The sequence below is a fragment of the Cyrtonyx montezumae genome, unplaced genomic scaffold, assembly GCF_038088225.1.
Source record: "Cyrtonyx montezumae isolate F1298 unplaced genomic scaffold, pur_monq_1.0 scaffold_8, whole genome shotgun sequence".
Classification (NCBI taxonomy): Eukaryota; Metazoa; Chordata; class Aves; order Galliformes; family Odontophoridae; genus Cyrtonyx; species Cyrtonyx montezumae.
In genome coordinates this window covers 75,816,924-75,833,126 of record NW_027072089.1, presented here as the reverse complement: position 1 = coordinate 75,833,126, position 16,203 = coordinate 75,816,924, and the positions used below count along the sequence as shown (strand labels likewise).

Below are 16,203 nucleotides of genomic sequence, written 5' to 3'. Positions count from 1 at the left end.
TTGTATGGTAGCTGCAGAAAACTTGACTTTCGGTTTCCACAGGGAATGAAACTTTCACAAAGTGCGTATGTGCAGCTCACAACTGGTAGGCCTTTTTGTCATGTGCTTCATTGAAATATTTCAGCCAGCGTAAGGACAGATACTTCTTGCAAAAGTTAACTGCTTTTCATTGAGTGGTAAGGAGTGAAGAGGGAACCTTCACCTGCATTAACTGAGGTGTCACACTGTAGGCAAGTCTTTTCAGTGAGCCAAGATCATCCTGTGGTGAGAGTGGGTGGGTATCTCACACTTGGGCTTCTGTCCTGAGCTTTGCAGTTCACCTCACACTGCTCACTAATGCCTCTGCTGATGTGATCATGTTGCTGTAGCAACTGCATAGACACTGACACCTTTCTTGGAAAATGCTTTGAGATTTTTCTGGAGCAAAAGGATGCCTACAGATTTGTCTGCGTATATTAGTTTAGAAGGCCAAACTAGAGAGACTTCTACTGTACTGACTAAAATACTTGTTTTCTGCTTTTGTCCTTCAGATATCAGAAACTGTGGAAGAGTTATGTGAAGCTGCGTCACCTGCTAGCTAACAGTCCCAAAGTCAAACAAGCTGATAAACAGAAATTATCGCAGAGAGAGGTATGCTGGGCCTTCCTGTATCTGATAACTGAGCACAGTAATTCAGGATGACTGCCCATTTTATGGAAACAATAGAAATCCTTCACAAAAGGTTTTCTTTTCAGGCTGTTAATACAGATTTTATTTTTATCCTTGCTTGCTAGTGAATGGACTTTTTTCCTTTTTTCAACTAGCAGACTACTGCAAGTTTTAACCAATTACAGAAAATGATCCTTGTGGAACCATAACTTCTTTATAGCTCTTGCCTTTAGTGGTTTCAGGAGTTAGCACAGAGAAGGACTTTTCATTTCAGAATGCTCTTTTAGGTGTCTGATAATCTTAAACGTTTATCTTTTGAGATTTAAAAACTTCCACAGTTGTGCATAGTTTTAAGCTGTAAATAGGCAGTCTTAATGAATTTAAGATCTTCAGGTGATGGAATGTTTTAAGGGAACAGTTGGTATAATCTGATGGCTCTTATTTTCAGTAGAACTTAATGACAAATGAGGTGTGTTTTGAGGTTTTTGTCTTTTTCAATTTCTCCTCAAAGCAATGAGAAATGAACAATACTTAAGTGCATGTGCTCAGCCAGTAGGGAATTAAAACTAGAATAATAGTTTCCTAAAGAGAGACTAAAGTAGTATGTCCTAAGGTACCCATCACTTAAGATCATGGACTAAAGCTTTGCATTTGTGTGATGGTTTGTCTACCAGGCACTTCTAATTGAGTGACTTACATAAAAAAATAGGTAGAAGAGAAATGAACTTCTTCAGTATGTGATGGAATTAACTGCTGTTGTAGTTCTATTTATTAAAAAGCTTGTTTTAAGTATCTTTAGTTTGCTAATGCTGTGGCTGTGGAAGCTCTTTGATGTATTTGACTGTATGCCAGTTTTTATTATAACTACAAAGCATGCTATGCTGTTGCATGAGAAAGAGACTTAGCTAATGTTTTCTTTATATAGGTACTAGGTAGGTCCTTGGCTACCTTCCCTGTAAGGTGAAAAGAACTACTCAGGATTTAAGAACTCAACAGTGACAAAATGTTTAAGGAGAGATTGTCTTGACCTCTTGGAAGATGAATTTTTTTTTGCTACATCTTTCCCCTCATAGAGAAGAGCAAGTGGAAGGGGAGACCATTGTGTTATGGTTGTTTTTATTAGGAGCTAATGGGTTACTTGTACATAAAACTGTAGTGGATTCATTTTCAGGGGGTGATAGTTTAGCTTCAGAAGATAAAATTCTCCTTTGGTGCTTATCACTATGTGATGCTCTGGTCTCTGTTCCTAGAATATTCTCTAGGATGACTAATTTCTCAAGTAGTTGTCTGCAGTCAGAGAGATGTGTGAGGCTGAAGCAGGAGCTTCATGCGATGATAAATAATACATTTTCCAATCGAGGATCAGTAAATGTAGGAGCAGTAGTAGGAGCTGTAGGGGTACACCTAAGTTGTACCAATGCTTTTAAAGGTTGTCACATATTATGAATAATTGGAGTGCTTCTGAGCCAGTCAGACTGAAAGTACAGCAAGCTGTGCAGCACCTGCTGGAAAACACCCAATGGCACAGTCTTCAAAGGCAAGTTTTAGATGATGCTCAAGGGATTGTGGTGCTATAAGCACTTCTCTTTCCTCTGCCCTCATCGCCTCATGTGATTGCATGTTGTTGTTTGTGATAAGGTAGTGCCTAGAGGCTTTATACCTAAGTTCCAGTGCTTACAGTAGAAGCGTAAGTTGAGAGTCTAAGGTTTGCTTTGAAGTCAATGGAGAGAGAAATGCATTTTTTGAAGCAGTCTATCCTCCTTCACTGAATGTAAAAGGAACCTAGGCTAACTATCCTCCTATGCTAGACTTCTCAGTACTGTCTAGAAACATCTTTAATGAAACTGGATAGATATACCTCTTAAAACCACTCTGTGAGTCCGTGCAGAGCAAAAGGCAGAGCCTGTTCCTGCCCAAAGATGCTCACAGGCTTCAGACTGGAAGCTGAGAATAGATGGCTTTGAGCAGGTGCTCTGTAGCGGAAAGGAGGAGAAGGAGAATGGATTGCAGCTTTGTGAAATTTTGTGTACTAAAGATGGAAGAAGATTTTACATAAATGCACACTGTGTGAAGAGCTGCCATACTCCAGAGACTTGGTAATATTAGAATGAAGAGATCTTAATCTGAAGGTGATTTATTTCAGCTATTTTTCTTTCATCCATTTTTATAGAAAATACTCCTTAAAAATGGTTCTGTCAAAGAAGCTAAGCATCCGTTTCATAGTTCATACAGACAAAACCACTGTTGGCACAACACTAAGCAAACTGTGGTCAAGGCAGAACAGATTTTTAAAATGTTTGATTCTTTCATTGTAATAGTATTGGTAGATTTTACTGTAATAGACTCCAGGGTCAGTGATCAATTAGCTGATCAATTTCCAAAACTGATGATACTGACAGTAGTGAAAGGAACTGTTGTGAAGTAGCTAGCATGCTTTAGCAAGACATTTATTTTACTCAATTTATTGATTACTTTATTCCTACTGAATACTTCAAACTAGAAATAGATATGGACATAGACTTGAATGAAGAGATTGTTTTGCACAGTGAAAAAAAGTGTTTTCATTATAAGTATCTTAACTTGCTTGTGTGTGTATCATTATAGAAGTACATGTAGAACTGGTTTGCTTTCTCATCTACAAGAGAAACTGTAGTCACTTCTTGGTATAACAAAATCCACTATCTGCATTATTCCCCAGGATGTTCATCACAGTCTGTGGCTGATGGTTACAAGATTTAGACTTGTTTTAGAAAACTGACAAAAGTGAACTTTAAATGTTGTGAATGCATGTGTGTTCTTCAGTGTTGCTTTGCTGTAGAAAGTTCTTTGCAAGAGCTCCATTTTCTTCCTGTCTAGGAAGCCCTGCAAAAAATCCGGCAGAAGAACACAATGAGACGTGAAGTGACTGTCGAGTTGAGTAGCCAGGGATTCTGGAAAACAGGGATACGCTCTGATGTCTGCCAGGTGACTAGACTGTACAGATGTCTGATGTGTTGTTTTTCTTGATAGCTGCCACTTACTTTGTGTAAGAGTTTGCTATGATTCTGTGCTGAAGAACCAACCACTGGAAGTTAATACCTTTGCCTCAGCATGGTCTTTTGCTTTAGGGAACTATTCTAGCCTCCTTTCCTTTCCCCTTAAAAAGCTATTTTGTGGGTTTAATTTTGTAGCCCCTTCCAGAGGCTTGCCACCGTTGAGTGTAATGAAGCAGGAAATGGTGTAGGGGGGCTGCAAGAGTGGCCAGTGTGAGGCTTGGAGGTCTGAAATGCAGCAGCCTTACCTTATATCAGCCATGTGTTGGGTCTGGTGTTGAACATCAGGTGTTTCTGCATCCATCAGTTGAGTTGGTGTTATATGCTTTTAGTTTAAGGTATTCTTCTATTTAAGGATTTCTAATTTATTTTTCTCACTGAAGCATGAAAAGAGGTGAAAGAAAAAAACAAACATGGTTTATGAAAGGATAACCCTAGGTAGGAAGATATATTTCAGATAAGTTAATGTTCCATATGTGTGACATTTTCAAGGTATAGATCTCTGCTGGATCCTGTTTCAAAGCAGATGACAGCCACCAACTTTATGATTACAAATGAAGTTTAAATATAATAAGTGAAACTTTTTGTCTAATATCGTATGACTGAAACATATTGTATAACAGCCAAATAAATATACTAGTGGTGTAATTAGGTCATTTTTTGCTGTTAGGGAGGTGTTGATTAAGAACTAAAGACTAAAAATTTAATCAATATTAACTTAGGGTTGATTTTGTAAAGGTATAATCAGAAATCGTGCTGTTGTATTGAAACCTCTCTAGGGCTAGAAGGGGAATTTGTATAAAAGAGAAAAAACTAGTAACTAGAATAGCTTTTATCTCCTGTCTGTAACATTTGTTTTGATTCTACTATTGCTTCTGAAGCCAAAGAATTAGTAGCAGAGCAAAGTTAGAGCCCTTTTCTATTTTTTTCATGGTAAACTGTGTCTGTTTTTATAGGTTAAGGAAACAATATAAAATCCTAGTTCAGGAGAGAATTGATATAGTTCTTCATTATTTTGTCAACGGTTTACCAGACTGGTTTGGCCCGGTCCCGTGATGATTGGTGTGAGTGACCTATGCCCCAGGAAAGGGGAAGGGGGAAAGGGAAAAGGGAGATAGGCCTAGAAACAAAACAGTGGCAATGATCTGAGGAGGAAAGCTAATTTTCTAAATAAGATATTGGAGAACAAAATAACACAATGTAATACAATATAATTGGAATTGAGGCTAATGAATCAAATAAAATGAGCAAGAGAGAGTGTCCAATAAACCAAAGGCCTTACGCTAACGCTGAAGGCAGACGGCTGCAACAAACACCCACTGCTGAGCTCGGTCCTGAAGGGAAGAGGAATGGTCCTGTGACCACAGACAGTTTTTATCTTTCCCTCTGAGCGGAAACACGTAAAAATACAAAGCATCACACAGTCCTCTGGGGAATGTAGTTCTTCTTCTCTTCTGAGACAGGCATATCCATAACTATCGATAATCCATGCAGCTAGAGCATTAACTCTTTAACTCCCAATACACTACATGATGTTATGATGTGAAAAATCAATAATATAACTAAAATCATAAAACCATAACATTTGTATCATCTTGTAAGATTAATCTTTTAACATGTCGTTGGATATTCTTATTCTCATTTTGATGATGGGAATGAAGTTATTTTCTGTTTCTGTGTGCATTTGCAACCAGAATATCTAAATGAGGCAGTTCTAGAAAAGTCCTTTGGTTTTATTTCTTTAAGTGGTCAAGAGTAGGTAAAAAGTATATCTGTAAACAAACAAACAAAAAAGGTTGCTATTATTGCTGTGTGCTTTCTCCCATACTAAAGGAGACTAAAACTAAATACATGTAAAGCAACTCTGTGGCCAGAGTGAATGTGCAGTGAGTTAAAACTGCTCATTTTCCTTAGCTTTTTAAAGCATTGTAGATCAAAGATTAAAGCTCTTAAGTTTCAAAGCTGTTCCAAGTTCTACATAGCTGTAACACTGTTCTTTGTCATTTTCAATATGATCTATTCGGAAGTAGAGAGGAAGAAAGCTTGAGCATAATGGTTTGAAAATGTGCAGTGGGAGTCTTCTTCTAAGCTCAAATAAAATTATCCAGTAGGTGAAGTGCAATTCTTGGCCTGCACTGAGATGGGATACTTAGAATCATAGAATCACTCATGTTGAAAAAGACCTCAAAGATCATTGAGTCCACCTACAACCTAACCATCACTACCGAACTCTAACAACCCTCCACTAAATCATGTCCCTGAGCACTATATCCAAACAATTTTTAAACACATCCAGGGATAGCGGCTCAACCACCTCCCTGGGGAGCCTATTCCAGTGCTTAACAACCCTTTCTGTAAAGAAGTGTTTCCTGATATCCAGCCTAAACTTATCCTGGTACAACTTAAGGCTGTTTCCTCTCATCCTGTCACTAGTGAGAAGAGACCAACCCTGCTCTTGCTGTGTCGACATGCCTAGTAGACCATGTCAACAGCCTTATCTTCATCTACTAAGCAGGTCACCTTGTCATAGATTGAAATCAGATTTGTCAGACAGGATCTACCATTCGTAAACCTGACCCAACTGTCTATAAAGCATCTTGTCCATCTCTACATCCTGGTTGGGTGGCCTGTAGCAGATTCCCACAATAATATTGGTCTTATTGGCCTTCACTTTCATTCTGACCCATGAGATCTCAACTCTATTGTCACCATCATTAATTTCCATGCATTCCCATTCTTAACATAGTGGGCTACACCATCACATTTCCTGCCTTGCCGAGCTCTTTTGAAAAGTTGGTAGTCATCCATTACAGCACTCCAGATGTGCAAGTCATTCTACCATGTTTCCATGATGGAGACTATATCATAGCTTTCTGACCAGACAATGGCCTCCAGCTTCTCCTGTTTATCATCCATGCTGACCCTTGGTGCAGTCTGGGGCCCACCAAAAAGATGCTTACTCTTTATTGCCCATATTACTTCTGATGTGCCCTCCTCAGCTGAGTTAAATGCTCAGGATGAGGAGAGAAATGATGCATTTCAGACTATTTTGTCTTGCCGGACTTAATGGTAGCTTCAGGTCAGAAGCACCTACCCAGAGGCTGTCAGCTTTGCCTTTTGGCAGTGTTGGGGAAGATGTCACTGCTGACTAGCTGAGGTGTCTGGGAGGGTCTGCTGCCTGCCATGGAAGCTGCAGCAGGAAAAACATGCAGCACAGCTAGAATCTATGCGTAAAGTTATGTTTATAACCAGACTCAAGTAATGTGATATAGGGTAACTTCTGTACCCGTACTGTATGATGGGAATTTTTTTTAGTTATCACTAGCCATTCTTTAGACTAATTCAACTTTAAAAGCCTCCATTTTATTTTCTTTTGGAGATAAATAAAACATCAGGAACATCAAATAGCTATAATCTAACATGACACACATTAATTGAATCAATCAAGTATTTAGTGCTGTGAAAGCAGCACTTTGTCAATATGACTCCAAGAGTCAAATCAAAGACCTCTTGTGTGCCTCCCAGGGAGATAACTATTCCTCGTTCACTTCACCACAGCTTATACAGTCCAAAACTTCAGATTCCAGTTCTCAAACTTAGGGCCACATGTACTGGTTGCTAAGTGTAAAGAAAATCAAATCTTGCTTGAAGGACTTTTTCTGGCAGCCTGTGCATTGGAATGTACAGGCAGGGAAGCAACCTTTTTATTTATTGTAACTAATTCCTTCCATGAAGGAAACCATAGGAAGCACATCCAAAGGGTCTGCGGAGATGAGAGAAATATCCCTCAACTTGTTCATTACCTTAAGAGGCTCTAAATGAGTAACAGGGAAGCAATTTCACTTTAATTTATTCGTTTTGGTTGCAATGCTTTTGCTTTTTTTCTGCTATTCAGAGATCCAGAGTGCTGCTTTCTTACTGTTAGCTAGTTACTTCAACATTGCTGCCTTTTAGCTATGTATTCAGCTCTGAAGAACTGAACTGGCCTTCTTTTACTTAAGTGGAAACCTTTGTTGATGGTTATTCTTATCTCCTCAATATTGCAGCTCTACAACATTTTTTTCTGCTGTTCCTTCTTTAATGGCATGCAGAAATTATTAGCATCACTTATTCTATAAATTGCACATCACCTTTTTTGTATTTTTTTTTCAGTTTTCCACACAATATGTGTACTTTCTCTAATCAGACACGTTCTTTTTTCTGAAATCAGTACAGATAACTCTTGAATTTATATTGCCTTAAAACACATCATTATTTTGAATATAGTCTTGTAATGCCATTAATAGAAACAAACTGAAATTTGACATCAGTGCCACGGAAGTGGTCACATTTGTAAAGTTCTTGCAGTGCTCTCACTTTTCACTCCTATGCAAGATTTTTGATGTTGGTGGTTGTCATGCTTGCTATACTGCTTTACTGATAAATTGGTCCTACTTATTTAAATGCAAATTCATCCATAAACAACAACACTATATACAAATACTGCTTTAAAACTCTGAAAGAGGGAGACTTTTGTAGATGCAACATAAGCTTAATTTTAATTTAAATTTTTCTCCAACAGAAAGATTATCAGAGGACTAGATGATAGTATAGCAATTGTTCCTATTTTTTTACCACATTAGCCCAGAAATTGCCAGACTGCAGGATTTCAAAAAGCCATTAATTCTTCAAAGTGAAGAAGCAGTTCTCATCATATTCAGTCACAGCTTATTGAAAATGGACCTTGCTAGTGACTGGACATTTTTTAAACTCATTCAAAATGCTCCAGTAGAAGACTATTATTATGTATACATCATTCTATTTGTGTTTATATAGATGTGCGTTCTCTCTGTGATTATGTAGATGGACAAATCCATGATGATGGGGATTGGGAAACTCCAATTCTCTTGTTTTTTTTCATTTAAACCAAAGTCAGTGGGTGACAAATGGAATGTGTTTGTTTATAGCTTACTTGAGTGTCTTCTGTACAATGAAGGTGAAAGCTTCTTTTTATGGTTTGTTTTAGCACGCAATGATGCTTCCTGTCCTCACCCACCATATTCGCTACCATCAGTGTCTGATGCATTTGGACAAGTTGATCGGCTACACTTTCCGAGATAGATGTTTGCTGCAGGTAAGATGTGGAAAAACTAAATTACTTGCCGTTTTGTATTCCTAAAATTATTTTGCTTGTCTGTTTGTTCAACAAACTTACGTTTCATCTGAAGTTCCTGAAAGGAAATGAGCTTCTGTTCGGGATCTCTCCCCTGAAATACCCAGTCTTTCTCCACTGACTGGAGATATACTGGTGTCAGCAGAAGATTAAGCTTCTGATGGTGCTAGATAGTACAGATGTAAAAACAGAAGACCAATCCTGCCATTGCTGTTAACTTTGAATTGAAGAGTGGCTCTGAATAGTCTTGTGGGAAAGTCCTGCTGTGAGTAACTGTGGCAGAGATAACATACTTGTTTATTGTTATTTTAAAAGAAAACTTTACTGCTAGTGAAGTAACCTTAATTAAATCCTTGAGTGGTTGAGTTATTCTTATTTTTAATGTCAACACTTACGGTACAATGTTAGAATTAATAGATTGTTAGGGAATGAATGTTAGAATGATCCGTTGAGATGTCTACCTATGTGACCTGTTGTAGGGAACCTACTTTAGCAGGAGCATTAGACTTGAGCTCTAGAGGTCCTTTCTAACTCTTAAAGTTCTGTGGTTTTGTAATATATTTTTAAATAATCAAACGCTGTTGTATTTAAAGCAAGTCAGCAAAAGCTGGTAAGCAAAAAGGGCAAATTGACAATTCATGCTTTCTTCTTCAAAGCTAATTTATTTCTTAAAAAAAAAAAAAAACAACAACAAAAACCAGCAACTTTACTGAAAGTTAATTAGGTAAAGTGATGATTGAGCGCAAGTGTCACTTCTTTCTGACATCTGAAGTCATACATCCTACATTTAAATTGCTGGAACCAAGCTAGTAATTTATGACTACTTTGTAGCCTTTCTTCATACTAAAAAATAACAGTTATTAGCTACCAATCTAATCTGTTTTTCCTTGCATTTGCAAAAATATGCCTAGGACTTCTTTTTGTGTGTTACGTTGTAGCTTGCCATGACTCATCCAAGCCATCACTTAAACTTTGGAATGAATCCAGACCATGCCAGAAATTCCTTATCCAACTGTGGGATTCGACAGCCAAAGTACGGAGACAGAAAAGTTCACCATATGCATATGAGAAAAAAAGGTATGGATTACTCCACTACCACTTTCTCTCGCTTCATTCTTAATCAGTCAGAAAATTTTGTCTGTTATAGTTTCATTGATCTTTGCTCTCCTGAGATCACTTAGTGTGAAGTATTTAAATGTTTCTACACAGAAACCAGTGGGACCTTTCTAAATGACTGGATTTTGGAGATTAGTCTGCAGAGTACTCTTTACCCCTTAAAAATACGTTCAGATGTAGTGAAGTAAATTGTTCCTTGTTTTTGTAATGTTTGGCACGTCTTTCCGTGCTGGCTTTCTGTCTGACCCTGAGCACAAACATACAAAAGCAGCTTGATACGTGTCTGTGGTCAGTCAGGCAGAGTGCACCTGTGAAGATGGTACTCGTTGTAAGTAAACTCTAAATTTAAACAGGAAGATCTTGTGTTACAGGTATTACAAAGCAGCATTTTGTGTAATTACTTTCTAAGTCTGTTTAAATTGAATTAGTAGTGGTTTGTTTAATAGCACATTGTTTATATTTCTAGGGATAAACACCCTGATAAATATTATGTCCCGTTTGGGACAGGACGATCCAGCTCCTTCCAGGTAACACTAATAATTGATTTTAGATCTGTTGACACTATTAGTTACCTTCTCTGTTTGCAAGGAGAGAAACTGTTTCAAAAGGAGACATTTAATAAAATCTATGAACTTCTGGTTAGTAAAAGCTTTGGAAAATAATTTAAATGAGAAGGCATTTTGAATTAACTTTTATTTTCTGGGGATATGCTGAAGTTTGTATAGCAGTGATATAGTAAATATTTAGTGATACCTGCAGAGGCCTCCTGAGGAAGGTTTTAACAGCTAGTCCTACAATTTCTTCTTTATCCTTAAGGTGAGGAAAAGTAAAATGTTACCTTTTGCGTTCTGCAGAATGAAAAGTAAGGTTTCTTGTTATTGTTAACATTGCTGTAAATTGGATTTTCCATCACCTGTCTTTATAGCAGTACTTTCTCCCTGGCGTGACACCTTGTTAACATGAGTGTGATGTCCAGTGTGGTCTTTGCTGGTGTACTGTTCCAAATGAAAGATGTGCATAAACAGAGGGGGCAAAAAGCTGAATCATTGGCATTGTTAAGTAATAATGCTTAAACAACCACTAAGAAGTCCATGCAAATAAATACTAGTTGAGCTTAATAGCTGCAAAAACCATATGTAGCCAAACTGAATAAACAAAGCTGACAGGGATAATGGAAGAAGCAGTTGTATGTGAAATCTAAATGTGTGAACTACAGGATTGAGGGTATGTTGGTTAACTAATGTTATTACTTGGTCTTTAAAGAGTCATCATACTGGGGGAAGCTGGGGAGTGGGAGAAATTGAATTCTGAATAAATGATTGTTGTAGTCTCCAAATGCTGTTTCACCTAGACCATACCCTTCTCTTTGGTTAATATCAAGCTTACTTCAGCTCTTTTAGAGCAAAGAGAGATAAGGCTAAATGGTATTGATTCTTGTGGAAATAATACACAAATACAAAATCCTGCACCTGAAAGATGTGTTTTCTGCTATGGTGTGATGTGATGGAGTTGCTGTATTCATCACACTTTGTTTTTAACAGCATAGGAACTTGAATTCTTTCAGCCATTAACAAAGGTGTGCTATTTCAGAAGGTAAATAAACTATGTAATTGTTGAGGGAATGCAAATTATTGTAAAAGCAGTCAAACACTTGAGAAATATTTAATTAAAAAAAATGAAATCCTGTGTCTGTGGCCTTGCTTAACCAAGTGTTAGAATCGATTGCGAAGTCACAACGATGCTACTTACATGCCTCAAGATGTAGAGCAGAAATTTGTATGTATTTGGAGACGAACTTGAATACTTTTTCAGTTGTTGTCTGCTGTTTGTCCTTTGTTTTATAAGTAAATTTAACTTCATGCAAAACAAAGGGAAAACATGGGCAGACATAGAAGAAAGGAAAAACACAGGGAATATAAAGTTTTACTGGCTTTACAGCATCTACGAGTGCATCTTCTTGTCCAGCAGATCTTCCTTTTGAGCTCAAAGGAGATTACAGACAGCCAGACTGTGCGCATATCTGTACGGCATTTAAAAGTGCCATGAAAAATGAAAGCACTTACTACCTTGTAGCTCTTCCATACCAAAAGATCTGCTGCAGTATCACCACGCCCTGCAGGTGTTGATGTTAATTACATCTGCTTCCCTAGTTGCACATGAAAAACTCAAGGTGGTCATTTGTTTCAGTTGCCTGATGCCCTTTGCTGGGTGAAGAAGCTCAGTGTCAGTAGGGTATTGCACAATGCCAATCAACAGTACTGTTTCTTCTCTACATTTATTAAGCTCTGGCAGTATCTTAGAATAGCATTTAGGGAAATTTCAAAGACAGTGGTATCACTCATGAATTTCAGGATTGATATGGTTTTTCTGCTTTGGAAAAGATTGTACACCAGAAAGTGCGAGGGAAGGCTACAAGAATGGCTATTCATGTCTGACCAGCAAGGGACTTAAATGTGTTCTAGTTACATTGTGTAAATAACCAGCATGTGATATTTAACTGATAGTAAAAATACCTAAAAATACCTTTTTCAGGATTAACCACAATGAACGTTTAGAGTTTCTGGGAGATGCTGTGGTGGAGTTCTTAACAAGGTAAGTGGAGAATTCTTCAGTAGCCCTCATTTTTGTATGTTATCCCCATACCATTTGGCTTATTCAGCTTTGTAGTGCATGCTTCACCTCTGTGCATGTTGGCAGTCTTGAAAATGCTTCCCATGCTGCTGATGGAAAAACTAGAGTTTGTTTCATGGAGTGTGCTTTAAACTTGATTGGAGTTATTAGAAGTTAGTATTTCAGCTACAGACAAGTTCAACTTCTTAACGATTTTTTTTACGGAAAAGATTTTTTTATTCTAGTATGCCATTTTGTTTCCATGGCTGCTTCTTCTCTAGCTGGCAGTGAAAAACATTTACTGGTGGTATTGAATGTGTTGCAGTTCTTAATTTCTAGCTATTAGGAATATGTTGAGGACAAATCTAAATTACTTGGAAATAATAGAAGAAATCATCGTTCATCAAAATTGCTCTAGTTTGGGTCCATTCCAAGTACTCTGAAATTAGTGAATAATATAGAGATAATTTAAAAGTTACCTTCGCTGTTTTTTTAGTGCAACCAATTTGCACAAAATAAAGATTATCTACTCTGACTTTGTTTTACCATTGTTAATAAGGGAATAGTCTTGTTTGCATTAAGAAAAACTTTACAGTAAGTTCGTGTTAAAAATAACAAAATTGCTCGTATCTCCATTCACTGTTAGACTCCACTAGCCATTAGCTATTCATTATTAAAAGCTTTTACTCTATAAAGGTCTCTGCTGCCCTTAAAACCCATGGCCTTTTCTCTCACAGAAAAGTACAGGCTGATAAGATGGAAGACTTACTGAATAAATTGTCTTAGGTTTTTCATTGTCATTCTTCATCAACCATCACTTGACTTTGAGCTAACTTTTGTCTCAATTAAGAAAAAAAACTGTGCCAAGTTTCTGTTCAATAAAGCATGTAAGCACCTATTTAAATCTGTAACTTTATTTCCCAACACAAGATCAGGATTCTGCTTTTGTGACTTATGATCCTTGAAAAGATTGCCTCTGAGTTCCACACCAATTTTTTTTCTTAAATCTTGTACCCACTTGCAGATCCTTCCCTTTGTTGTGGATTAATAAAATATTTGTAGGGGAACACTAATTATTATAATGTCATCCAGTTGTGGGATGCAGAAAACTGTTCTGGCATGGGTTAGATAGCCATATAGTGAGAATCATTTATCCTTTGCTCAGGTCTTGTTTGGGTCACTGAATTCCTGTTTTGTTTTTGTTTTATGAAGTATCTTATGATGATAAGTGTTGTTAAGGGCAATTGGAAGCCTTTGATTTTTTCTTTTACTGATTTTTCTGTTCGCAATATTAACGACTTCACACGTGGTAAATATAGAGCGTTGATTTCTGTTCTTTAGCTCCATTAGCATCTGTTCAATGCTGTCGTTTTTAAGCTGCCTGTTTTTGCTGGCATTTAAGAGCAATTATTTGCTAAAGTACTGTAAGAAATTGTTAAATACTGTATCCCAAGTATAATCAGTAAAGCACTGTAATGTCCCTGTGATGTGGTCTTCAACTTTCCTGGTACCCATCTGCTTTGTTCTTCAACGTCCTCTAAGTACTAGCCTTGCTGAGGCCACTGCTGTTAGACACCTTCAGATAACAGAATAACAGAAATGAGGGCACTGCTTGTTATTGAAGGGGTTTGGAAATCATATGCTGTCTGGTAAAGAGGCAAAACTCTTCCTTCCCTACTCCCTATGCTACTCAGTCAATATTATTGAGAAATGTGTTAATATTCAATTTCCTTTACCTTCGAGTGGGGTTGCTAGCTAGGAACTGATGGGAAAGCAGTGTTCCATAAAGAGACTCGGGAGTCATCTTTTACCAAATGCTGACAGCATCTGATTTGATTTTGTTTTGCCCAGTGTCCACTTGTACTACCTGTTTCCCACTCTGGAGGAAGGAGGATTAGCTACATACCGCACTGCTATAGTTCAGAACCAGCATCTGGCCATGTTGGCTAAGGTATGCTCCTATAATTTACATGTCTGTATTTGAAACCCTTACACAAGATTATTAGTGCTTGACTTGCTTCTTGAAGGATCATTCTTCAAGCATCAGTCTTCGCAATTTTTTGCGCACAAGGTTTGGGATACAGGAGCTTTTTTCAACGTGGAAATAATATTAAAGTAGGACTTAGAATTTCCTACAAAGCAGGCTTTCAGGAGGAGTAATTGAGTAATTTTTGCTATCAGAATAGATTTTTAAGATGCTTAGTTGAAGTTGTCTCTGTATTTAAATACTTCAGCACAGATAGCAAAAATGATAGCAGAAGGGTAGTGGGGCTGGAGGGGAAACTGGCTGACTACGAAGAACTGACTGATAGAGTATGACAGTAGGCAGTAGTGAAAGTGTGGGGATTGAGGGGTGGGCTTCATTTTGTCCACTCCGTAACTTAGGCATTTACCTTCAAATATACTCTGAACAAGAATGATATATTAGGAAGTGTTTTGGTGAAAAGGATTACAGCATGGGAAAAATTGAATAGCCTCTGAATTGTTTAATTTGAATGAAATAAGCTTTTTTTTATTATTTTTTACATTTCCATATGATACTGGTGGGTGGGAATATGGCATATGAAGCTGATGAGGTCTGTGTTCATAGATTTGGAGTGTTTTTATAAAGACTAGACTGAGGCTTACTGATACAGTGTATTACATCGTGGGTGTGTGTGCACATCCCCCCACCACTCCGCTGTGTATTGCAGATGGTTTTGAAGTCTCTTTTAATTTTGTCTGTTCATACTCACATAATAATTTAAACAAGCTTATACAGTCTTGAGATTTTGGCAAAAAATGCATGATTTCTATCATGCCTTTTTGCTGAATCCTCAGAAGAAATGCAAAGTAGCAAATGAATACAATCATTTTCCTCCAAAGCTTTCTTTAATGATTTAGATAGACATGAATTGATTGAAAAACAGTTCAATTGGGGCTTTGTTTTTAAAAATGGTATTAAACTGTCTGACAGTTGAATTTATTTTTTTAAAACCAACATTGAGCAAGTTCATATATTTTTTTCAAGCTCTGTTCACAATATTTGTCATTCTTAATGGTCTATCTCTGAAAATTTATTGTGACATTTTTTATCTCAATTTGTGTTGGATACAGCTGGAAGTATTTGAAAAATCTGTATGTTCCTATTTTCTTTTCTCACGTACCTTGTGTCCTTCTTGATTTCTTGCCCTTTAACCCAAGTAGTGTCATGTTGTGTTCTGTTTATTTCCTCAATAAAATTCTCAACTCCTTAAGTTCTTGAAAGTGTACGGAGTGCTGTCTTAATTGAAGGATAACTTTTTGTAGCTTCTAAGGGAAGTTGTAGCAGAAATGTTAAAAACAATCTGAGCCCTGTGTCTTGATCAGAAATAAGTGATAAAGCGTATGCCAAACATGCTGAATGCAAGCTCCAAAAATGGAGCTTAGATATTGGAGAAAAGAATGAACACAAATGCAAATAATCTTTAATATTAAAAAAAATAATAATAATATTCCACTTTGGTATTGACTCTAACAAGTGCTTATCTCACTGTATAAAAGGGTAGGTAGTAGTTCCTTCTGTTCAGGAGCAGTGAATAAGCTCTTGCTCGCTGAAAATGGAAGACTTCTTTTTTTCAAATTGAAATGTGTCTAAACTACATATCCCAAAACCTTAGCTTCTTC

The 16,203-nt window shown here is 37.2% G+C and overlaps 1 protein-coding gene across 1 annotated transcript in view; it reads left to right on the top strand.

Moving 5' to 3' along the window:
- The window catches only part of DROSHA (drosha ribonuclease III), a 63,945-nt gene that overhangs the window by 27,516 nt on the left and 20,226 nt on the right, over positions 1–16,203 (top strand). Inside the window, exons 15-21 of the mRNA XM_065752957.1 lie at positions 531–630; positions 3,505–3,612; positions 8,686–8,793; positions 9,771–9,909; positions 10,415–10,475; positions 12,481–12,540; positions 14,410–14,509. Of these exons, the coding sequence (XP_065609029.1) occupies positions 531–630; positions 3,505–3,612; positions 8,686–8,793; positions 9,771–9,909; positions 10,415–10,475; positions 12,481–12,540; positions 14,410–14,509 (676 nt within the window). The remainder of the gene's footprint in view (positions 1–530; positions 631–3,504; positions 3,613–8,685; positions 8,794–9,770; positions 9,910–10,414; positions 10,476–12,480; positions 12,541–14,409; positions 14,510–16,203) is intronic.